Source organism: Oncorhynchus mykiss, chromosome 2, assembly GCF_013265735.2.
Source record: "Oncorhynchus mykiss isolate Arlee chromosome 2, USDA_OmykA_1.1, whole genome shotgun sequence".
NCBI classification, from domain to species: Eukaryota; Metazoa; Chordata; class Actinopteri; order Salmoniformes; family Salmonidae; genus Oncorhynchus; species Oncorhynchus mykiss.
In genome coordinates, this window is record NC_048566.1 from 24,228,200 (window position 1) to 24,253,986 (window position 25,787).

Genomic DNA, 25,787 nt, shown 5'->3' on the forward strand with positions numbered 1-25,787 from the left:
AGTAAGGAATCATGTCAGCTCTATTCATGGCATTTCTGTCTGCAACACCTTCCTGGAGTGGCTTGTGTTGTCTCCGTGGCAGATCTATGGAGATCGAGGCGGTGGGTCTGAGTGGTGCTGACCCGTTTAAGGAGGTGCGGATCCAGTCTGTGGTGGTGGAGTTTCTCCTCGGTCACGTGGACGTGCTCTTCAGTGACTCCTTCACCTCTGTAGGACGCTTCACAGGCACAGGTATGTACATCACCATAACCCCAACGCTGGCTTCTCTAACGCTCACTGGACACAATCCTCCGAACTTGAGCTCCATTTGTGTGGATACACACATTTCCCATTGAAATCAATGCATTATTTGCATCAGTTGGCAATCGTCAGCGACGTGTGGATTTCAAGTTAGGATTCGACTGAAAATGTCTTCTCTCCTTCAGAGTGCTCCCTCTGTCCTCTCTCCCTCTGTATCAGCTCTGTGGTTTTGTGTTATCAATGCCACACACAGAGCATTTACCTCAGAGCCTCAAAGCCTCTTTTTAGTACCTACAGTAACTAGGTGTACTACTCAGCCAGCCAGGCTTCCTCTATCCTCTACTTAAGGCTTTTAGGTGTCTGGTTAAATGGAGAGCTTTGGTTAAAGCCCTGTATATAATGGATGACACTTCTACCGCCATTACAACTGTCACCACCGCCCGCTGTCCTCCGCTTTTTACCCCGCAAATGCTGTAAGTCTGTGAAAGCAACTCTACTTGAATGACTGTGACATATTATTTCATTGCACTCTTTGTCTTGCCTCGCAGCACAGTAGAACATGTGTATGACTAGTCTAAAATGGCAGTAATATCAGTGATTTCTCCACTGCATCCATTTTCTTCAGAATTGATTGTCCAAAAAGCAGTTCAGTATTTGGCAACATTTTGTTCTTTACTCTCGATAAACATCCGTATTAAATATGGAATAAAACTGAAAACTTGCCATAAAGTGAGCCCTCAGCCACACTGATACTGTAACCACCCCACTGGGCACAGACTTCAATTCAACGTCTATTCCACGTTGATTCAATGTAATGTCATTGAAATGACGTGGAAACCACGTTGATTCAATCAGTGTATGCCAAGTGTGATTGAAGCAGCAGATAGTGAGCGAGAGCTGTGTGTCTCCGTAGCAACGGGCAAGCTGGAGTGTAAGGTCTCTCGGCAGCACCAGAGAACCAGGCTGGTGAGTCTGCAGGAGGCCAGGGGTGAGGAGGAGGTGGGGGAGACCAGGGGGGAGGAGGTCCCTAAGGCCCCCAGGCCCCCTACACTATCTGCTCCTCTTCTGGAAGTCACCGTAGAAAGGCGACGCTACTCAATGTTCTGACTGTCTTCTCTACCTCTATCTCTGTCTCTATTGCTCTCTCTATCGCTCTCTCTATCTCTCTATCGCTCTCTCTATCGCTCTCTCTATCTCTCTACCTCTATCTCTCTACCTCTATCTCTCTATCGCTCTCTCTATCGCTCTCTCTATCTCTCTATGCTGGATGCTTACAAGCACTCTAGCGTTGATTGGTTTAGTTTAGGCTTGATCTACTTTTGGCTTCTGTGTGACCCATTTGTCCTGAGATCTCTGTACAATGTGCACAAGAAAGAGTTCATAATGAATGTGTCTCATCCTATTGGGCTTTTGTCTGTTGTTTTCCAGTAGATAGCAAGTATAGCCAAGTTGGCCTCTCGAGTGGCGCAGTGGTCTAAGGCATGTATAAACCCACTAGAGATTCTGGGTTCGTGTCCAGGCTCTGCCGCAGCCGGCTGCGACCGGGAGACCGATGGGGCGGCACAATTGGCCCAGTGTCGTCCGGGTAAGGGGAGGGTTTGGCCGGCGGGGATGTCCTTGTCCCATCGTGCACTAGCGACTCCTGTGGCGCAGTGCACACTGACAAGGTTGTCCAGGTGTACGGTGTTTCCTCCGACACATTGGTGCGGCTGGCTTCCGGGTTAAGTGGACATTGTGTCAAGAAGCAGTGCGGTTTGGTTGGGTCGTGTTTTGGAGGACGCACGGTTCTCGACCTTCACCTCTCCCGAGTCCTTACAGGAGTTGCAGCGATGACTGTAACTACCAATCAATTGGATACCACGAAAAAGGGGTAAAAAAACAAACATTTAATATAAGTTTTGTGTGCACGTGCTGACATGTGTTTCTATAAACCCAGTGTCTCTTCATGATTTTAGTCACTGGTCAGCTGTAAACTCTCACATGATTTTTCTACTATATTGACAGTTGAATAGGCAATAAACTTCCATCCTGGTTCAAATTCATCCCATCTTGAAGTAAATGTGGTCGGTTACATTTTGTGTTTACTCCAATATTTGTTTTTGACATTTTAAGTAGTTATTAAAGTAACTTTTAGGTTGTTTTGTGCTGTAATCAAATCAAAGTTTATTTGTCACGTGTGCCGAATACAACAGGTGAAATGCTTACTTACAGGCTCTAACCAATGGTGCGAAAAAAGGACAAAAAGTGTGTGTGTGTGTGTGTGTGTGTGTGTGTGTAGGTAAGTGAAGAAATAAAACAACAGTAAAAAGACATTTGAAAAAAGAGTAGGAAGGCTGTATACAGACACCTGTTAGTCAGGCTTATTGAGGTAGTATGTACATGTAGGTATCGTTAAAGTGACTATGCATATATGATGAACAGTTTTAATGCTCAAACTATTAAAGAATAGATGTTGTTTTGATCAATGTGTCACAAATGCTGTGGATGTTTCTTTTAAGAGGATTACATTGAGCCAGAACCACCAGGTAAAACAACTGTTGCATTGATTATTCCCAGCTTCCATGATCTGTTTTGTCTTGTCAGCTAGCTAAATAATCAATAGGCCCTATAGCTAAAATGTTTAACCTCAGTATTGTCTACAGATCAGCAGTATCTGTGTGCTTCTCCAGCCGAAGAGTTTTTGTCAGCGTCCCAGCCAGGGCTCAGTTAGATGCTTTGCTTTGCGTCTCAGACTCCACGCCAGGAAAGTCCCAAAAATATTTTGGGTGTCCGATTTGTTCTGGCTTATTCTCACAGAAACTTAATTGTCAGGATGAATGTTTGATATGGTTTTTACATTTGTATCACAAACCATTTGTGAGAAAATCCTCTAAGACCCTATGATCTGTGAACTGTACATGATAGTGTGCTCTAAAATATGGATTATGTCTAGATTATGATTTTGTAACACATTTATTTAACGTAACATATTAGTGAATATCTCGTACCATTTCGATTTTTGTACATTTTTAGACATAGTTTAAAACTATATACTGTACAAGTACGTCAACTTTTCAACATTCTGCTACTTTTGAAGTTCTGATAAATTGTGAGCACCACCAGTGAATGGTGAAATGGATTCAAATGGAACTCTCTCTGCTGGTGATTTGCTGAATGTGATTGCTTAATGACTTAGATACATTTTTATATTTAAAAGTAGCAGAGCACAATTTGACGCATTTGAAGAGTGTTTGACATGTTGTTCCAACAATTTGTCCCAAAAATATGCTAAAACACTTTGAAAATATTAATATAAATACTTTTATGTTGAATACATTTAATGTGAAAAATTGTATTGCAGTAAATTAATGTGGAAAAAATACTTTTGGGCTTTCCTGGCATGTACTTGCCCTATAAGACACTGTTACAGTACTCTGTTAATTGCATTATAATAATACATATTTGTTTAGATGTTAATCCTGTCTGATGACCCATGCTCTGCTCTCCCCTGACGGCTGTCCTGTTTAGCAAACCTCAGCAAACTTTGCCATTGAGGTTACTTTGGTTGCTCTTTGATTTGGAGTTTCAAATGAAAAGGTCCAACATCCTCTGCATACCTCAGCCTTCCCTCCCTTTGTGTTGTTTATGTGATTTCTGATTAGCAAGCGTGTCTGTGTCTTATTCGCTCTCGTTGGGCAAATCTGTAATGACACCCTATTTCCCGTATAGTACTCTTTAAAATGTTTATATATATATATATATATATATTTTTGCCACTTAGGGGCTTTGGCCAAAGGTAGTGCACTACTATACAGGGAATAGGATCTCATTTGGAACAAAGCTTTTGGCCTCCGTCACCAAAACCTCCTCACTCACTCTCCCACCCTCTACCTATTACTAACTGTCCTGTCTCTGCCTGCAGGGCGGCACTCTCTGACCAGGCCCAAGTCCTTTGTGTCCGCCAGGCTGCTCTCCCTAGAAGAGGCCCAGGCCAGGACACAGGCTCCTCTGCTCCTCCAGGGGGCGCCAGTCCAGTTCCAGGGCCAGTTCCACACCGTGCTGGACCACCCTGTCGACAGGTGAGTGGGAGGCCAGGCTTATTCCAGACCATGCAAGTTTCTGTAGTTTCGCTATCACATGCGGTTGATTTAGCAGTCTCACCCACCTAAATCTCTCTCTCTCTCCTTCTCTGTCTTGCTCGCTCTCCTCCCCCTACAGGAGGAAGAGAGGGCTGAAGGTACGGAAGGCAGCTGGAGGGAGCTGGAAGACATTCTTTGCGATCGGGAAGCCTCCGGGGGCGGGGAGACGTAAACCAATGAGGATTAGCTCCCTGTTCCAGCCCGCCACCTCACACGCAGGTAGATATGATGTCTGATTTGGACCACCACCTGGATGCAGGTGGAAAGAAAAATAAATGCCAACTCAGTTTGTCACCCTTTTTGATCCCCTTCTCTCTTTGTATGACAGATCTCCCTTTCTCTCTCTCTGGCTGTCTCTTTCTCCCTATTTTCTCTCTCTCTCCTTGGTTTCTCCTGCAGGTTGTCGTGTGGACAGTGTGACCCTGCGTTCAGCTAAGAGTGAGGAATCCTTATCGTCCCAGCACAGTGGAGCAGGTACATCACAGTAGGCCATAACTCACTGACGCTAATACTGATACTCATCTCAGCAGGTTAAGTCCTCTGACTGATCGTTAGCAGAACCTCTCTCTTCTCGTCCGTTAAGTATAGAGTATGAGATGTCTCTGTCAGGGGAGGCTGTGGAAGAGAAGTAATGCGTCTTTTTTGCTTTCTCCCTCTTCCTACCTCTCCTCCTCGCTCTCTCAGGACAGTCTATCCGTCTGCGGCGGCCCCGCTCCAGCAGTGATGGTCTGTCTTTGGCTGCCTCCATGGACCCCCAGCACCTGCCTCAGCGCCCCCCGTCCCGCCTGCCTTCCAGCCGCTCGTATGACAGCCTGCTGCCTGAGGACCGCCGGCCCAGGGATGATGGAGACGATGAGGAGGATGACGACGAGGAAGGCATCTACATGCTGCCTGACTTCTCCAACCAGGACCCGGCTGCTTCCTGGATGGCCGAGGACGTCATTGACTTCAGCCCCACCTTCCTGGAGGACGGACCAATCGGCTTGGGCAGCAGCGCAGTCACCGCGGGCGGCAGGGAGTCCCCGCCAACTGCCACGCCCCCTCCCTACCGCTGCCTCAACCACCAAGGACACTCTCACTCCAGCAGCCAGCGCTCAATCACAGAGGACCCCGACTCGGTGCTCAACCAATCGGATGCGGCCGTCAGGAGGAGTCTGATCATCGCCGCCACAGCCCCGCCCCTTCAGGTGTTCTGTCAACACAGACCGGTCAATACCAGCCCATCTGCCGGCCAATCAGGGGAAGGCTCCAACCGGAGTACCTCAAACAGCCAGGGCCAGCCCACTACACCTGTGACCTCTGCCCCCTCTGCTCAGCCCCCAACAGAGAGAAGATCTTTCACCCGGAAGATGGTGAACGCCTTCTCACAAAAAGCCCCCAAGTCCCCTACACTGGACATCTCTGACCCTGTATCCATCAGCGTCCCTGCTAAGGTAATTCCTCCCTCTCTGTCACTGCTGTCCCTATATATCTGTATCTCAGGATTGGAGTTTACTTTCCTATATACTCTGTATGATAAATTTGCCTCCCCAAACTTGACTTTCTCCCTCGTAGGTGTTGGACATGATTGGCGGCCGAGCTGGTGAATTACAGCCTGGCATCCCAAGCAGTGGACCCTCCCAGTCACAGCCTCCTCAGATGATCTCCATGCTGCTGAGGTCATGTGACTTCCAGCTGACGGAGAGCTGCCAGCAGGAGATCCGCAGCAAACTGGGCCCCGAGGCCAAGATCAGAGGACAGGGTGAGTAGACAGGAATGGACTCGGCCAACACGTTTGATTGATTGAATGTATTAGGTGATTGATTTATAGTCATCAAAAATGAGTTTGTTTTCAATGATTCAAGGTTTTACTGCAGACGATAGTCATGTAATTTAACCCTCCTCTCCCCTCTACAGGTATAACAGAACCCACCGGTGCCCCCCTGCTCTCCCAGCCTCCCCCTCCCCCTCCTAAAAACCCAGCACGCCTCATGGCTCTGGCCCTGGCTGAGAGTGCCAACAAGGCCCTGAGACAGGGCGCCTCGCCCCCCTACCGCCCCCCTCAGTCTCGGTCCCAGGACGCAGCCGACACCCACTACCAGAGGTCCCTGTCTGCCGACGCAGGAGAGCTGCTGTCCTCTGACCCCAATCCGCTCTACTCCACAGTGCGCCCCCTGTCTGTGTGGATGACCGAGGGAGAGGAAACCGCGACAGAGACTGCAGCAGATACAGGACACGGCCAGGGAGAGAGGACTCCAGGACAGGTGTGTGGGAGTGTGCACATGTCTGTAAGTGGCACTGTTTGGGTGTACCTTTGTGTAAACTGTTTCCGTTTTGAACTGGTAAATTCTATGTGGGGTGGATATGTTGTTTTGACTGTGCTGGAGATGTTCTAATTTTGGGCTCCATATGAAGAGCGACAACAGTGCTGTCAGGTCATTTTCAGCAGAGCCTTCATTTCCTAACCATAACAAGCAAGATGTTTACAGTTGCCTGGGCAAAATTAGATTCCTTTTTTTAACTGTCGTTGTTATGAGAAGACTGACAAAGCCCATGTTGTAGTTTCCCAGCTGGTTAATCAGGCTTAGAGAACAGTACAGTAAAGTATGTCCGGCCGCACGTAGCTACAGCATGCATGACTAACCAGTACTGTAACTTAATGTATGGCGGTAAAAAAAAATATATATATATATATATATATATATATATATATATATATATATATATTTTTTTTTTTGCAGGATACGGAGACCCTGTCCTCTGAGACGTCTGACTCTGTGGCGTCCAACTCGGAGTTGTCTGGTGGGAGCGCCTCTGGAGACGACCAGACCCCCAGCCCCATCTACAAGAACCAGAAGCAGCTGCCCCAGTCACAGCCCGCCAAACCAGGCCAGTCTGGGGAGAGACCTAGCCCCACTGAGTCCCAGTCTCAGAGGAAGCCCCCAGCCTACTCACGACAGTTATCTGCCCCTCACCTCCAACAGAAATCAACCTCCACCCAGTCCAAGCCGTCCTCAGCCCACCCCCAGCTCCTGCACTCCAAGTCAGAGTCCCCTCTGACTCAGGTCCGTGCCTTCCAGCCCACCCGCCCCAAAGTACCCCCTAAGCCCCTAGATCTGAAGCGTCCCCACAGAGCACCACTGGCCCAGAATGAGATGCGTCGCTCCCTGGACTCAGGGCGCATCAGGCGGATCTTTGGTCAGCAGGGGAACCCTCCTCTGGCCAGGGCCTTCTCAGAGCGTCTGAGTGGAGCTCCAGACCACCTCGCCCGCTACCACGCAGCCAGGGCAGCCAGCCAACCATCCCCGGGTCAGCAGCCCCCTCAGCAGACCCAGATCCGGCCCGTGCCCCTCTCCTCCACCTCAGAGGACCAGGGAAAGATGGAGAACTTCTACTACGAGATCGCCGGGCCTGAGAACCCGCAGGGCCCCCCCAGCTATGCCCGCCACAGCTACCAGAACATGAGGCTGGACCTGGAGGGTAACTTCCGCCCGGCACCCCACCCAGAGGTCAACAAAAGGCCCATCTCCCGGGGGCATCACCAACACCAACCCCAGCCTCTCCACCACAACCAGGGTGGACCCAGAGGGGAGAGGGGGCCCCAGCTCTGGTCCAAAGAAGCCACGCGGGCTTGGGCAGCTGCCCACTCCCAGTCCCACTCAGTCTTCCACGGACACTCCCACTCCCAGGACGGCTCCACCCACCACCATCACCCCTCTCACCCCCGGCCTCAGCGCCAGACCTCCTCCTCAGTCCGGCTGGCCCGTAGTGAGATGCACCCCCTCCCCTCCTCCTCCATGGTTCCCCTCTACCAGCACCAACACAACCTCCACCGCTCCAACAGGTCAGCCTCCACAGACCTCACCTCCTCCCAGCTACACCCCTATTTTGAAAACGGGAAGGTGTGCTATCGTAAGCCAGAGGAGGCTCCTCTGAGTCTGAGCCAGCCTCCCCAGGGCATCTCTCTCCAGGGTCAGCCATCCCAGCCCTCCCCTCCCCAGGCCCACAGACCAACCTCCAAGGACCTGTCTGAGCCCATCTACGTCAACTTCCCTTTCCCCAGCCCATCTACTGGGGCCCAAAACACGAAGAACTGGACCAGTACAGACCTGGATGGAGACTCTACACATGATTCTGAACCTCTTGCCACGCCAAACGACCCCCCTCCCCCAGAGGACCAGAGACAGTCCTCCCCTCGCCTGGCCCCTGACCAGGGAGGCTCCACCAGCGTTAGCCTTACCCCCTCCACTCCAGACAGCCCATCCGCCCACAACGACTCGGCTGCAACCACCCCAGGGAGCATCCAGGAGAGCATCTTCCTCCCAGCTCCCATAGCGTCTACATCGACAGGGATCCACTACCGCAGCCGCTCAGACCCCCAGAGCTCCATCTGCAGTACGGAGCACATCCCGGGCCTGTCGGGGAAGGAGATCGCCTCCCTGCTGATAGAGAAGCTGGCTGAGGAGGAGAGGGCTGAGGGTCCCTCCACAGTCACCTCCTCCTCTGCCTCCACCAACTCCTCCCCTGCCATGGAGCACCCTGCCAACCCCTACCCCAGCCAGCAGCACAATCAGCCCCCGCCTGCCTATAATGTCTACACCCCGGGCCCCTCACTGATCAGGGCTCCTCAGAGGGCCGGGGCAGGGGGCTTCCAACGCCAAGACCCGCTCTGGAGGTCCTCGCCGGGGGGCCAGTACAGGCAGGCCTTTGACGTCATGCCCTCAGGCGATCAGGTGCTCAAATACTACCGGACCCAAGACTTTACCCCTGGGCCCCTGGGAGAGCACCATAGCTCTGGCACTAACCCCTACCCCCCTCGGCTGCACTATCAAGAGCCCCCCTACCCCATCCAGAGCCCCCAGGACCCCTGCTCCTCCGGCTACCCTAGCCAGCCCCTCTTGGAGCCCTCAGACTCCCCATCTGCAGCTTTCTCCAACCTGATGCTGGGAGCCCCCAGGCCCTTCCCCGGCCAGCCAGGAGGCCCCCAGTACAGCCAATACCCATTCCATCCTGGCCCGATGCTGGGCCAATACCCCAACCCTCCCCCCCGCAGAGATGTGGTCCACGAGCCGGTGCTGCTGCCGCAGGGTCTGAGGAACCAGAGAGGGCTGGCACGGCAGGGCAGCTTACCTGGACCATCACCCAACTGGACCATCCATACTGAGGGTCAGACACGCAGCTACTGCTGAGGAGGAGCGCAAAGTAGACTTTTACACGCTGTACCCTATCAGACTGAATGTGAAAGAGAGAGAAAGAGTTAGGAAGAGACCATGTAAAACTCTCATGGTCCACAGAGAAAGGGAACAGGACGATAGAAAGCCTTCCTGGAAACGTGAGACAACCGGTCATGTTTAGAAATGAGGGCAAGGCATTCTGGGGTAGCTAGACATAAAGTCCAGTTTCCTGTTTGAACATTCCCTGGGGCCTATCACCATTTCACACCTGCAACCACTGGACCCATGAGGAAGAAGAGATCAACGAGATGAACCGAAAAGTGGCTTAGATTTGAAAACATTCCAGAGCAGACTGTTGTTGTGAGTGTTTATGAAAGAAAAAGAAAGGAAAATGGCTGCCAGGGTCTTTTCTGGATCAAAATGTGCTTAGGTGGTGGGCGTGGCCAATGGTGGCCGAGCAACCATTTTAGAGGCCCTTCTGTTGGCCGCAGTGACAGAATGTAGCAGTTTTAAAGCACATCACCAATTCAAAAAAACTATTGTGGCCCCATGCCATGACAAAAACATCTGGGGGCCCCATGCCATGACAAAAACTCCTGAATGCATCATTTTATGCATTGTAGATTCTCCCTGTATCTAGCTTTTATTTGAGTGATGGTTAGTTCTCAAAGATGATCTTATTAAAAAAATATATAGGTCCATTATCTTTCTACATAATTCACATCTCTTTTTAGTAATTTAAGTTTACACTGAAAATCCAGACAATTATTTATTATATTAAAATTAAATATATATACATACAGTACCAGTCAAAGGTTTTGACACAGCTACTCAAGCAAGGCTTTTTCTTATTTTCTACATTGTGGAATAATAGTGAAGACATCAAAACTATGAAATAACACATGGAATCATGTAGGAACCAAAAAAGTGTTAAACAGATTTTAGATTCTTCAAAGTAGCCACCTTTTTGCCTTGATGACAGCTTTGCACACTCTTGGCATTCTCTCAACCAGCTTCACCTGGAATGCCTTTTCAACTGTCTTGAAGGAGTTCCAACATGCTGAGCACTTGTTGGCTGCTTTTCCTTCACTCTGCGGTCCAAATCATCCCAAACCATCTCAATTGGGATGAGGTCGGGTGATTGTGCGGTCCAAATCATCCCAAACCATCTCAATTGGGTTGAGGTCGGGTGATTGTGGATGCCAGGTCATTGGGTGCAACACAGCCTGTAGGTGTGTTGGGTCATTGTCCTGTTGAAAAACAAAGGATAGTCTTAGCGCAAACCAGATGGGATGGTGTATCGCTGCAGAATGCTGCGGTAGCAATGCTGGTTAAGTGTGCCTTGAATTCTAAATAAATCACTGACAGTGTCACCAGCAACGCACCATCACACGCCCTCCTCCATGCTTCAGTGTGGGAACCACACATGTGGAGATCATCTATTCACTTTATTCTGCATCTCACAAAGACATGGCGGTTGGAACCAAAAATCTCAAATTTGGACTCATCAGACCAAAGGACAGATTTCCACCGGTCTTCTGTCCATGTCTTGTGTTTCTTGGCCGAAGCAAGTCTCTTTTTCTTATCGGTGTCCTTTAGTAGTGGTTTCTTTTCAGCAATTCGACCATGAAGGCCTGATTCACGCAGTCTACTCTGAACAGTTGATGTTGAGATTTGTCTGTTACTTGAACACTGTGTAGCATTAATTTGGGCTGCAATCTGAGATGCAGTTGACTCTAATGAACTTATCCTCTGCAGCAGAGGTAACTCTGGGTCTTCCGTTCCTGTAGCGGTCCTCACGAGAGCCAGTTTCATCATAGCGCTTGATGGTTTTTGTGACTGCACTTGAAGGAACTTTAAAAGTTCTTAATGTTCCGTATTGACTGAACTTCATGTATTAAAGTAATGATCGACTGTTGTTTGTCTTTGCTGATTTGAGCTGTTTTTGCCATAATATGGACTTAGCCCTATTTGGTAAAATACCATCTTCTGTATCCCACCCCTACCTTGTCACAACACAACTGATTGTCTGAAAAGCATTAAGAAGGAAAGAAATTCCACAAATTGACTTTTAACAAGGTACACCTGTTAATTGAAATACATTCCAGGTGACTACCTCATGAAGCTGGTTGATAGAATGCCAAGACACTGCAAAGCTGTCATCAAGGCAAAGGGTGGCTACTTTGAAGAATCTCAAATATAAAATGTTTTGATTTGACACTTTTTTTGGTTACTACATGATTCCATATGTGTTATTTCATAGTTTGGATGTCTTCACTATTATTCTACAATGTAGAAAAACAGTAAAAAATAAAGAAAAACCCTTGAATGAGTAGGTGTGTCCAAACGGTTGACTGGTACTGTATATATCATAATATATAGTCCTTTTATTTTTTACATAAGCAGCCCACCCAAGACTTTTCTATGTAGAAAAAAGCCTGGCTGCTGTACAGATGATTTGGTGTTTGATTGGGTTTGCCTTGTTGTTTTTACAAGGTTGTGGTACTGAGAGAGGACTACACAGGGAAATACCTGCAGTCTTTCTCCTTCTTAAAAAGAAGAACCTCAAATGCTGCTGATTTGGTTTAGTGGTTTTCAGAAGCTTGATTTGACATGCTATATTTATTTTACATTCTGTTTTCGAGGAATGCATGTCATATAAATCATTTGTTTGAAATAAGTCTGTCGTTCCACCAAGTCGGTGCCTTTTGATCTGTATATTGTTTGTTGATTTCACCTACTTTTAGACATTCTATCATAAAGAGTACATGTTCAACTTAATTTAAAAAACACATTTTCCCATCTCGAGTTTGATTGTAAAAAAAATGAACTATAGTAAGTGCCAAGTAAAATCGTCAAGCTTGTTACTTTATCTTAAATCAGCCATAAATCCCCTTGTGATAGAGCTTATTTTGTGCAGCAGGGAGGGGAAATGGAATGCATGCTTCACAAAACAATAGAATTCTTCTAAAATGTCAAGCCTGGGCATCTATGGTTAACGGGGTTGACGTGTTGTGCTCGGCCCGCTCAGTTTTCCACTGCAAAACACCAGAAATGGTTTCAGAAGAACCAGCTCACCTGCTCGTACTCAATTATTTGGACTAATAGATATTCAATGTGTTTTTATTAAAAATGAATATTATTTGAAAAGTTTCACCATATTAAAACAAGAGTTCTCATAACCGGGTTGAGCTTAAAATTAGGGAAAGGTTTATTTTTTTCTTTAAACTGAATGACTAATCGCATTTTAAATGAATAATAATCTTCAGAAATGACTGTCAAAGCAACAAAATAACTAGGACTTTACAATGATGGAGAAATGTTCATCTTCTTGGAAGTCACAGAGAGACATCAAATGCAGAATTTTGGCAATTTAGTAAGTCTTTATTCATATAAAAACAAATATTTATTGAAATCTCCATGTGGTCTATATTAAAGGGCACTTCATCAAATATAACGCTGTTACATTTTGTACTTAAAATGTCAAAGGGATGCAAAGGCACTTATTTCGTGGAACGACCCAAGTAGAATTTGATTGTTTTAATATCCCTGGACAGAATGTGAGTGTGTGTGAATGTATGTACACATTTCTACTCTGACGAGGGTCTCTCATGGTGAGCTAAAAAGCACATAATTCATCAAATGAAAAACTGAAAGAAAACATTGCCTTCTGTTTTAGGGAAACTGTTTTTACAGACAGTACTTTGTCATTTTAGGATTAGTGGTACTACACTAGTTTGCGCTGTCATTCTGAATGCTGTGTGTCTCTGTCTGACTGACTGCAGAATGTTTGTACTGTGCGTCTTATCTAATGTACTTATCCTTGAAGGATGTTTTTGTACATGTTAAAAAGTCTAACAGATGCTTTTATCCAAAGCAATGTACTGTGCTGATAATACAATACCACACACTGGTCCTCTGTTGTTTTTCTGTATCCAGATGTCCTTACCTCCATTTTGGGAGTTGTACTCACTGCCTGCCCCTATGCAACGTATACCTGACACATACAACACATTACTAAATATGTGGTTATTCAGTAGAGGCAGAAACCACATACTGTATGTGTTAATATCATTCCATTAACACACCACCATGTCTTAATTCATGTCTCCCCCATTCTGACGTTATGGCTGCAATACTGGTATTGGACAGCAGGGGGAGACACTTCATCTTGGTAGATCATTACCTGTACTGTAATGGGTTTTGCACAGACTTCCACTATATTAAACTGTGTGCGCATGCACATGTTTATCACTTCAATAATGTCGCTATGACTGTGTCAGTTACAAAACTGGTTCAATCCTTTCCCAGTCGTTGATATGTCTCACTAATGTCTTTGTGGATACTTTTCCATCGCAGATAGACAAATGTCCCAGTGGAGTTGTATTATAGGAGAGCGAAACAAAGGACAAGGTTGTGTTATGCTAGTTTAGCTTAGCAGTGCTGTCCATTGAACATTGGGAACTATACATCTATTCAGGGGTGTTTCCTCAACTGTGTTGTAATGCTGTGATACCACTGTAATGAAGTGAACGGGAAGGAAGAGGGGTAAGAATGTGAAATATGGTGTCCGTATTCCTCACGGTGCCACTTCTAAGATGTACTTTTTGGGTTTTGTTCAATGTGCCTTTTTGATGAACAATCATTTGGTTCCATAAAGCATGTTAAGGCGGTAACTTTCTCTCTTTAGGTCCAGGCTGGTAACATTGAATGGTATCTTGCCATGTGCACTATAGCTCTTTACTATGACGGTACAAGGCAGCATACAGGACCTGGTACTCTTTGTCCCTAAACTCCTTAGATTAGATGAAAGAAAATTGCACATTTTTCATAGAACTCCCTAATGACTCTGGACTTGGGCTTTTTGAAGGATAATTGTTTGTGTAAACACATGTGTTCTGTTACTGTATGTGTGTGAGTGTATAGTACTGTTGTGTGAGCAAGCATGCATCCCTCCCTCCCTCTTCTCTATGCAGTGACCAAGTACATTGAAGTCCCATACAAGTTGGAAAGACTTAAAATGGCTATTATACTACCTATGTGTGTATTTGGGTGTAACCTGAATTTTCAGTCCAATACGATCCCTTTCAGCCTTATAGCACTTGGCAAAAGGCAGTTCATCTTATTTTGTAATATTTTCCAAGGTGTGAATTAAAAACCTGATGGTTACATCACAGATGAAACAATTTGTAATAGTTTTTTTTTTCTTAAACTACAGATTTTGTCATGGAATAGAATACTAAAATTAGAATTTAAATGTATAAACATACAATGGACATTTTGAAGATTAAGACAGTTGTAGTTTCATCAGCAATTTTAAATTAAATGTATTCTTCATCCATATATTTACTTTACGATTATGCAGCCTTGGGATTTCACCTTCTATCCATTGTTTGATTGAAACTAAACTGGTTCTGCATTCTGGCTGTAACCCAGAGAGTAGAATAGCAGAAAACCAAGGTAACATTAACCTTCAGCTGCATAGATGACCTTCAAACAGTTATTCTTTATACCAGGAGACACCATTGTGTTGTCTTTGGTCCCTTGTCCTGATATTTCTTCAAATGAAATGTGAACAATGTACAGGGTGTGTTTGTGGAGTTGTTTGTCTCTTGCCTATACCTGTGACGTCACCTGAAGTTGGTTCTACATCCTGACCAAAAGGCAATCCTACTTTTGGATGAGGATTCATAAAATTAGCCCGAAACTAAAAGGTTTGGATGTGACGTATTCTATAGGTGTGCCATGTCCATACACGGAACACAGAGCAGGGAGTTCTCCACGTTTTTGCTTTTGGCACACCCAGACAGCAAATACTGGTAAAACCAGAAAACAATACCTGCTATTGCACAATTAAAATATTTTGTCATCCTTTTTTGTCATCTACTGTAAAAAATATATAATTACAATTTCCAAAGGAAAGGTTAGACCATTTAGGATAATTTGAGTACAACAGTTATGCAAAGTATTCAGACACCTTGGATTTTGTGTTATAAAGTGTGATTAAAATGGATTTAATTGTCTTTTTTGTAAAAAATCTACACAAAATACTCTTACAGTGGAAGAAAAAGGTATATTTTTTAAGATCAATACAAAATTCATAACTAAAATGTAGTTGTGGCCTAAGTATTCAGAATCTTTGTTCAGGAAATCCTAATGATTTCAGGAGTGCAATTTGGCTTAACAAATCACAAGTTATATGGACTCACTCTGTGTGAAATAATAGGGATTGACATGATTTTTGAATGATTAACCCTTCCTCTGACTTCAAAGTATTCACACCCCTTTTTCCACATTTTGATGTGAATTTAAAATGGTTGAAATTGAGATTTTGTGTCACTGGCCTAAACACTACCCCATAATGTCAAAGTAGAATTATGTTTTTAGAAATGTTTACAAATGAATAAAAAATGAAAAACAGAAATGTCTTGAGTCAATAAGTATTCACCCCCTTTGTTATGGCAAACCTAAATAAGTTCAGGAGTAAATTTGCTAAAAAAAAATTGCTAAACAAGTCACAAAAGTTGCATGGACTCACTCTGTGTGCAATAATAGAGTTTAACATGATTTTTGAATGACTACCTCATCTCTGTACCCCACATATACAATTATCTGTAAGGTCCCTCAGTTAAGCAGTACATTTCAAACACCGATTCAACCACAAAGACCAGGGAGGTTTTCCAATGTCTCGTAAAGGAGGGCACTGATTTGGTAGACGGATAAAAAAAATTTTTTTTATTAATTACACTTTGCCGTGACTGGGTGTATTGATACATTATCCAAAGATAGAGGCGTCCTTCCTAACTCAGTTGCCGGAGAGGAAGGAAACTGCTCAGGGATTTCACCATGAGACCGATGGTGACTTTAAAACAGTGGAGACTTTTTAAATGGAGACTTTAAAACAGTGTTTAATGGCTGTGACTGGAGAAAACTGAGGATAGATCAACATTGTAGTTATTACTCAACAATACTAACCTAAATTAAAGAGTGAAAAGGAAGCCTATACGGAACAAAACTATTCCAAAACATGCATCCTGTTTGCAATAAGGCACTAAAGTAAAACTGTAAAACATTTGGCAAAGAAATTAACTTTGTCCTGAATACGAAGAGTTATGTTTTGGGCAAATCCAAACCTCACGGAGTACCACTCTTCATCTTCTCAAGTATGGTGGTGGGCTCATCATGTTATGGGTATTCTTGTCACTGGCAAGGGATTTGTATTTATTTTTAGAAACAGAATATGACTAAGCACAGGCAAAATCATAGAGGAAACCCTGATTCAGTCTGCTTTAAAACAGACACTGGGAGACAAATTCACCTTTCAGTAGGACAATAACCTAAAACATAAAGCCATATATAGATTGGAGTTGCTTACCAAGACGACATTGAATGTTCCTGAGTGGCCTAGTTACCGTTTTAACTTAAATCGGCTTGAAAGTCTAGGGCAAGACTTAAAAAGGAATGTTTAGCAATGATAAACAACCAACTTGACAGAGCTAGAATAATTTTAAAAAATATGTAAATATTGTACAATCAAGGTTTGTACAAAGCTCTTAGAGACTTACCCAATAAGATTTACGGCTGTAATCAATGCCAAAGGTGTTTCTAACATGTATTTAATCAGAGAGCAGGTATTTATATTTTGTTAATCTAAAAAAATATATACACTTTTTCTTCCACTTTGACAGTACAGAATATGTTGTGTAGATTGTTGACAAAAAATGACAATTAAATACATTTTAATCAAAAGGTGAAGAAATCCAAGGGGTCTGAATACTTTTGCAAGGAACTGTAGCTCAGAGATTCTTGAAAGACGAAACAATCTCAACTTTTTCACAAATAATATATTTTTTAAATACTGTAAAAGATCAACCATTTGTAAAAAAATAAATAATAATAAATTAAATGCAATGAACTGAATTCATGTCAACTCAGTCAGACACCATAAAAGGCATTTTATTTTTTACATGTATTGTCCAACAAGTGTTTAAAGGCCTTGATTGTTTCATTCTAACATGAGATTATTCAAATACGTTATTCAAATCTCCCAACTTTGTATTTATTTATTGCGCTATATAATGCTTCAGGGCTAATTTTGTTAGCATTTGGGCATGTTTCTATAGATTCAGAACATAAAACATTTATTAAAAGTATCACTTAGGTATATCACTACAAATACTTCAACAGTTTAAGCATATTAATATTTATTCAGAATATTGACAAAAGTATCGATCAGAGTTGAAATGCCTCTAATGGAGTACAGATACTTAAAACAGACATTTTTAAGTTCAATACAAACATTTTCTAAATAATGGAAAATAATTCCCCAGTAAAAACATAACTGTTCAATCAAATCTTTCAGCAACCTGGCAGAGTTGACATTAGACATAAATCTGACGGAGTTGGTGTTTTATGGAGTTGACATTAGACATAAATCTGACGGAGTTGGTGTTTTATGGAGTTGACAATTTGCATATTTTTCTTCAACCTTCAAGTGGTATACTTAACAGCTATTTTGTTTTTCCTCAGTTATTTTATGACTCTTAAACCTAATTAAAATGAACATATTTGAACCATAACTCATATTCTATCTTAATCTATAAGTAGGGTGACCACATGTCCCTGATTGTACAGGACAGTCCCGCGTTTTGGCCCTCTGTACCGCGTCCCGCAATCATGTCATTTGATCAAATTTAATTAAACACCACAAGAACAAATTATAAAGGTTGATTTGTCCCTTTTTCAGTCAGACTTCCCAAACTCTCTTGCAGTTATGTTGCCCTTATTTAAAAATATATATCATATACTGTATATCATAATTTATCATAGGATGTTAAACACTTCTCCAATCATTGTTGATATCATAGGCATATCGTAAACCAATCACATTTCTCAAATCCTTTCAGGCTGAATTCCAGGTAAACTTGGAGAGGACAGTTAGTACTCACTACTTACAAAAGGGTGTTACTGATGAAGAGCTACAAAAGTATGTAAATAGCCGTATTAGACTTAAGCAATAAGGCCCTAGGAGGTGTGGTATATGGCTAATATACCACGGCTAAGGGCTATTCTTAAGCACAATGCAACTCAGGGGTGCCTGGACACAGCCCTTAGTCGTTATATTGGCCATATATCACAAACCCCCGAGGTGCCTTTATTGCAATTATAAACTGGTTACCAACGTAATTATAACAGTAAAAATACATGTTTTGTCATACCCATGGTATACAGTCTGTCAGCCAATCAGCATTCAGGGCTCGAGCCACCCAGTTTATAATGAAAGATATGAGGCTCTCCAGGCTCTATGCTCATTAGTTGCTCATTCAACATATTTGATGATTTAAAATTTCAAAAAAATGTAAGTCTACCTATTGTTTTACATTCCCTGAGACCAACCAGAAATATGTCATTGGCCACATATTACCAGATTTTCATTATACAGACACACCTGTTCTCTAGCTTGTGTATAATCACATTTTGCACTGAGGAAAAATAATAGGCTATATGCCCTTAAATTCAGCTTGGTCTTAGTGGCATGTAGTCATGGATGCCAAGAGAAGCCAGGCTTCCCCAAAACATGGACATTTTTTAAAATATATATAATGTATCTTTCTCTCTCTGTGCTTTATAATTTTCCTTCAATTTGCAAGAGGCTGAATGTATCTCACCGGCGAAAGCATCCAAGTGAGTGAAACAAAGCCCCTCTGTCTCTGTACTGTATGTGAGCCCATCTATTTGATGCTGTCTGGTAAAAAATAATATGATATTGTTGCTGCCCCTAGCATTGAATACAAGGGAAGCCAGCGAGCATTTTGCCTCTCTTGATAGCTCTTGATATATATATATATTTACATAATAGCCAATCAGCATTGAGCTAAACTAAGTGAGCTCAACTGTGAATGGTCATAGCGCACCAAAATAAATCCTATAAGGGAGATGGAGTTGACAGGTTATTGTTGTGAACATGGTGATTTCAATATTGTTTGTTTAAATCTATCAAAAGTAGAGGACTTTCAGGACCATGCGTTGTCTTGTTGCACTACATGCAATCAGAAGATGAAGAAAGGGTTGTCATGGTATAGCTGACCCTGCTCATTCATTTCTGATTCATTTAATAAAGATAGACAAATCTTATGGAGATGAACAAAACTCCTGACACATTTTTTCAGGAATCACAGTTTTCAGATACTGTAAGTCAGGAAACTACATGAGATTCTTTAAATTATTTCATTTTTGCCATAATTTTGTTTTTGACACTTTCAGGGAGTTTGCTCTGGACAAGGGCATTTCCTGGCATACAGTCAACATGGAAATCAATAATATTGAAAATGTTTAGAAAATTACCTCAAATAAATATTTAAGCTTAAATAATGAAAAAATAAAAACAGCCATACAAATTAGTCTCCCTTCCCAGACAAGGATTGTCCTGAATTTCAAGAATCCCCGAGCAAGGATCTCTGTTAATAATATAATAATATCATTATTAATATAACTGTTAATCTGTTAATAATATAACACAACTCAACAAGAACTGGAACATGGTATACAAATCTGAAATGCACAACAGCCATGTAAATCATGTTCTTGAAAGGTTTATATAAATTTTCTCTTACAGTATCAATCAAAAGTTTGGACACACCTCAAGTTTGGACACATTCAAGGGTTTTTCTTTATTTTTACTATTTTCTACATTCTACAATGTAGCAAATAGTCCAAATAAAGAAACACCCTGGAATGAGTACGTGTCTCTGAACTTTTGACTGGTACTGTACATTTAATGCTAAGAACTATATATCTATCCTATTACCAAAGCAGTTAGGACATTGAAGTTTGCAGGCCAATCACCATTTGTTCATCTAGAATTTACAGTGCAATAAACTATTAAAAAAATAAACATAAATAAAATATACAAATTTGAGACCATTTACCTAAAAAGATGGAAAATCCCTACACAGTGTTCATTGTCTATATATCAGAAACACTTTTCTGTCATCATTCCCACAGACATTTGTTATTTAAGAAATTAGGTACGGTGGCTTGCGAAAGTATTCACCCCCTTGGCATTTTTCCAATTTCTTTTGCCTTTACAACCCAGAATTAAAATTGATTTTTGGGGGGTTTGTATCATTTGATTTACACAACATGCCTACCACTTTGAAGATGCAAAATATTTTTTATTGTGAAACATACAAGAAATTAAACAAAAAAACAGAAAACTTTAGCGTGCATAACTACCCCCCCCCCCCCCCCCACCTTTTGCAGCAGTTACAGCTGTAAGTCTCTTGGGGTGTGTCTCTATAAGCTTGGCACATCTAGCCACTGGGATTTTTGCCCATTCTTCAAGGCAAAACTGCTCCAGCTCCTTCAAGTTGGATGGGTTCCGCTGGTGTACAGCAATCTTTAAGTCATACCACAGATTCTCAATTGGATTGAGGTCTGGGCTTTGACTAGGCCATTCCAAGACATTTAAATGTTTCCCCTTAAATCATTCGAGTGTTGGTTTAGCAGTATGCTTAGGGTCATTGTCCTGCTGGAAGGTGAACCTCCGTCCCAGTCTCATCTCTCTGGAAGACTGAAACAAGAATTTCCCTCTATTTAGCGCCATCCATTATTCCTTCAATTCTGACCAGTTTCCCAGTCCCTGCCAATGGAAAACATGGTGTTTTTGGTGTTCTCAGGGTGATGAGAGGTGTTGGATTTGCACCAGACATAGTGTTTTCCTTGATGGCCAAAAACCTCAATTTTAGTCTCATCTGACCAGAGTACCTTCTTCCATATGTTTGGGGAGAATCCCACATGCCGTTTGGCGAACACCAAATTTTTTTCTGGCCACTCTTCCGTAAAGCCCAGCTCTGTGGAGTGTACGGCTTAAAGTGGTCCTATGGACATATACTCCAATCTCCGCATGCAGCTCCTTCAGGGTTATCATTGGTCTCTTTGTTGCCTCTCTGATTAATGCCCTCCTTGCCTGGTCTGTGAGTTTTGGTGGGTGGCCTTCTATTGGCAGGTTTGTTGTGGTGCCATATTCTTAAAATGTTTAAATAATGGATTTAATGGTGCTCCGTGGGATTTAAGTTTCAGATATTTTTTAGAACCCAACCCTGATCTGTACTTATCCACAACTTTGTCCCTGACCTGTTTGGAGAGCTCCTTGATCTTCATAGTGCCGCTTGCTTGGTGGTTTCACTTAGTGGTGTTGCAGACTCTGGGGCCTTTCAGAACAGGTGTATATATACTGAGATCATGTGACCGATCATGTGACACTTAGATTGCACATAGGTGGACTTTATGTTACTAATTATGTCACTTATGAAGGTAATTGGTTGCACCAGATCTTATTTAGGTGCTTCATAGCAAAGAGGTTGAATATATATGCACGCACCACTTTTCCGTTTTAAATTCTTTTACATTTTTTTAAACAAGTAATTTTTTAAATTTCCCTTCACCAATTTGGACTATATTGTGTATGTCCATTACATGAAATCCAAATAAAAATCCATTTAAATTAAATTACAGGTTGTAATGCAACAAAATAATGCCAAGGGGGTGAATACTTTTGCAAGGCACTGTAGTTGCTGAAGTGAGGGTTGGTGTGGCTTCAGCAGAAAGTCAAAAACATGGGTTAGAGACATCACCTCCAGACTTCTCACAGCATCAGGTAGTACACCATGGCCAGGATCAACAGCAAGAACTGAATCAAATAAAGACAAGGGAACGTTAGACTTACAGCAAGAAAGTGCAAGTGTTGTTGGACTTTATCTTATGATAATGTCTCTACTGGACAAAAGTGTCCGATAAATCATTTTCAGGTAATTAAACTGTTGCAACAAATACTTAACTATTTACCAACCTAAGTAGACCAGCTGAAAACTCACCATAAACATTAGCACAGCGAAACCATACCAGCTGATAGCCCATGTATATCGACTGAACACAGACTCAATGTGGTTGAAGCAGCCCTGGGTAGAAAGATAGAGCAACATTTTTTATTTATTTTACCACTATTTAACTAGGCAAGTCAGTTCAGAACAAATTCTTATTTTCAATGACGGCCTAGGAACAGTGGGTTAACTGCCTTGATCAGGGGTTGAATGACAGATTTTTACCTTGTCAGCTCAGGGATTCAATCTTGCAACCTTTCAGTTACTAGTCCAACGCTCTAACCACTAGGCTACCTGTCGCCCCAATGTGCTTGTGCTTCAAGAATGTGCTTACTTTCAAGTGGGAGGTATAAATGACCCCTAACCACTGATACTGTACATGGTCAGATATTTTCCATACTGTTCTTAGTTACAGTACAGTTATAATTCATGGCAGGTACTGTATAATCAGATCCTAGATCTGTGGTTATGAGCTACTTAAATCTTGAGCCTTCAAGTGCAAATCAGAGAACCAGAGAATCTCTTAGGTTTTAGGCAATGGGAATGTGTTTTCTCACCTTAGTGAACATGGTGGTGTTCTGGCCATTCTTGCAGGCCTCCACATTCACCACATCGTAGTTGTTCTTCCTTTTGCAGCAGTGGGTGGGCCAGGGGTAGTCTGTACCAAACTTCTCCCTGAAGGTGGAGTTGTACTCTATCCAGTCCACTGGGCCATCCGTTCCACAACACTCCACCTGAAATAGGGTAGGAGAGGATGTTGTAGAAACAATAGTTGGGTGAGGAATATTCTTCAATCAAACAGGAATAGTTTAGTTGTTCAGTCGACAAACTGATGTTGTGACAGACTTAACTGACTTCACTCAAACTGAACGAGCTACTGTATAAGTATTTGTAGAACGTGTTACTGATACACATGTTTACTGTGACAATTGTCGACTGTGACCCTCAGCTCTACATTCTTTATCCTAGCTACATCAACACAGCCTGCAGTGGTTGTTTCTGTCCCTGTGCAGCAAACTGATCCCATCCCTTGTGTTTCCCACACTATTGGGCTGTCCAAACCGGTTCACCCAGCAGAGACGCAGCGTGACTCTGGCATTGATGATGGAGAGAGAGGGACATGCTATGTCATGTCAGAGCTGACAATTCATCTGCTACTCCCAAGGGTGTGTGCGTGTGAGTGTGTGACTGTGTAAGTGGAATGTGATACCTTTCCCTAACAGATATTCCACACAATAACCTAGGTTTAGTCCTTCTTCGTGCTAGTCATCTGTTTGGAATGTGTGGTGTGGCTCTGATTAGTCAGATTATCCTGACAGATTCCTTTGATTTGGTGACCAGTCACCTCTTTCATCACTTTGTTCCATGTCAGTGTGATCCGACTGCCAGAGTCACCATCGGCTGCATAGTACTTCAGCATCTGCTTCTTCACCAGATTACTGTTTCCAACCAGCTACAAACAGCACATAGGAGAGGATGAGACAAAACAGTAGAATACATTTAAGTTGTGTTTCTAGAATTGTGCTGGTCAAACAATGTGAAGATCTGAAGGTACCCCAAGGTGCCCATTTCCCACGTACTCACATAGTCTCTGTGGGTGACTGCAGTGATACACGAGGCACACTCAAATATGTAGATGATCAACATCAGGATCAGATACTGTCAAAATCACAAAATCAACATTTTCCTTTACTTGAAAAGAACAACAGAGAAAGAGATATAGACATACCGTATATTCCACTTGAATTATATTTTTTCAGATGAACAAATGAAGAACTTCGGTGACCAAATAAATTGTGATGAATTTAGTATCATAGTCTTACTGTTAGCATTAAGGCACGGCTCTTCATCGCAGCAGCCAAGATACCAAAGACGCACATGCAGAAGAAGGCAAAGCCTGTGAAAATGGCAATCCAGGCCCCGGCAAAGATGTCATCTTTCCCCGACACACCAGATATAGGGTAGAGCTTGAATTGATCTACTGCAACCCAGATGGCCAGAGCGCAAAGGGCAAGACCTGCTGCCTATAATAAGGTAATAAGGTAATAACAGGTTTATTAAGAGTTGTTATAACAAATTGTAACCCATTATTATAACAGGATCCTACATTACAATTTAAAGTGTTAACAACCCGTACAGCAAAGTGCTGAAAAGGACCAGAAATCGAATGTACTGTAGTAAACACCATAGATCTGCACATCATTTGTCTACCATATGATTACATATGATTCAAAAAATACTTTCAAAATACAGCTACTATAGGAATCAAATCAAGTGCAACTCTTACAGCTCCAAATATATTCCCCAGGATGAGAATGACCATAAGACAGGTGAATCCCTTTCCATCAGCCATGGTAGCGGTCCTTCTGTCAGCTCCTTCTAAACCCACTGCTCCTGAGCAGAGAAGAAGAAGACAGTGAAGAAATAACAGACCCAAGTACAAGTGTTCCTAACAGATCCAAGAGAATGTAGGGTCTGGCTGGATGTAATGTATTGTTGACATGGGAATGTGTCCAGGGAGTGGCTTGATCTTATTCACACTAGCAGCAACAGAAGTGGTCCAACCAGTCTGGGGCAGCAAGAGATTGCATTGTGGTCCTTTTGAATGGAAACACTGAGATATTGACTACAAAATATGACAAAAGAAATGGATTCATGATCAACCTAGACTACATCTGGCCCAGACTGTTATGGTGAGTGAATGAGGACCCAAAAGCGAACTAACTTAAACAGAGCTTCTTTAATAACCAAACATAGGTAGGCTCAGATAGACCGGCAGATTCCGACAGGACAGGACAAGGTTACAGCAAACATGACGATAGTCTGGCTCAGGCATGAAACACAACAAACAAGAATCCGACAAGGACAGGAACAGAAACAGAGAGAGATATAGGGACCTAATCAGAGGGAAAAAGGGAACAGGTGGGAAACGGGGTGAATGGGTAGTTAGAGGAGACAAGGAACAGCTGGGGGAAAGCGGGGGAGAAAAGGTAACCTAACAACGACCAGCAGAGGGAGACAGGGTGAAGGGAAAGGACAGAGACAAGACACAACATGACAGTACATGACACAGACAGAAAGTGAGCAGTTCTGCATGAAGCCATCAATCCTTAGTCTACCCTTAGGCTGTATAATGTTACACCTATAGCAACCGGTATTTAACCATTCTTGACCTTTTTAGGTTACAACAGTCTCTTAAATTAGCAGGTTTAAAGACTGTTAGAGTTAGAGCAATCGTCACATTATCTATTTTTACACACAACAAACATTACCTCCCCTGCAGTGATGTCAGGCCCTGAGCATCTTCTTCTGTTGACCAAACACCTGTCATTCTGTTGCACCTGCTGTGCTCAGCACCTGTCTCAGCTTGCTGTTAAATGTAGTCTACTTCCATG

At 43.1% G+C, this 25,787-nt stretch overlaps 2 protein-coding genes across 8 annotated transcripts in view; one reads left to right on the forward strand and one right to left on the reverse strand.

The window, feature by feature from the left end:
* Nucleotides 1-10,479, forward strand: part of LOC110538747 (rho GTPase-activating protein 33) — a 37,580-nt gene extending 27,101 nt beyond the window's left edge. For 6 of the 7 annotated variants that reach the window (XM_036943116.1, XM_036943107.1, XM_036943119.1 and 3 more), the window contains 8 exons: nt 83-231; nt 4,142-4,298; nt 4,438-4,577; nt 4,758-4,832; nt 5,043-5,791; nt 5,913-6,099; nt 6,255-6,625; nt 7,079-10,479. In XM_036943116.1, the coding sequence (XP_036799011.1) occupies nt 83-231; nt 4,142-4,298; nt 4,438-4,577; nt 4,758-4,832; nt 5,043-5,791; nt 5,913-6,099; nt 6,255-6,625; nt 7,079-9,526 (4,276 nt within the window). In that variant the 3' untranslated portion in view covers nt 9,527-10,479. The remainder of the gene's footprint in view (nt 1-82; nt 232-4,141; nt 4,299-4,437; nt 4,578-4,757; nt 4,833-5,042; nt 5,792-5,912; nt 6,100-6,254; nt 6,626-7,078) is intronic. The other variant, XM_036943102.1, reaches the window with a different exon arrangement.
* Nucleotides 10,480-21,662: 11,183 nt separating this feature from the next.
* Nucleotides 21,663-24,902, reverse strand: LOC110538767 (uroplakin-1a). Its single transcript, XM_021625736.2, has 7 exons — nt 24,680-24,902; nt 24,216-24,416; nt 23,977-24,051; nt 23,738-23,845; nt 22,950-23,126; nt 22,387-22,470; nt 21,663-22,202 (listed from the first exon to the last, which is right to left on the reverse strand). Exons 1-7 carry the CDS (start codon nt 24,743-24,745, stop codon nt 22,158-22,160), a joined length of 756 nt encoding a protein of 251 aa, XP_021481411.2. The 5' UTR covers nt 24,746-24,902; the 3' UTR covers nt 21,663-22,157.
* Between the last annotated feature and the right edge of the window lie 885 nt (nt 24,903-25,787).

Coding starts and splice junctions, on each gene's coding strand:
- LOC110538767 (XM_021625736.2), bottom strand. CDS start 24,745: ATGGCTGATGGAAAGGGATTCACCTGTCTTATGGTCATTCTCATCCTG. Junction 24,052..24,215: donor GCCGTGCCTTAATGCTAACA/GTAAGACTATGA, acceptor TGATTTTGACAG/TATCTGATCCTGATGTTGAT. Junction 23,127..23,737: donor GGAACAAAGTGATGAAAGAG/GTGACTGGTCAC, acceptor ACCCTATTTCAG/GTGGAGTGTTGTGGAACGGA.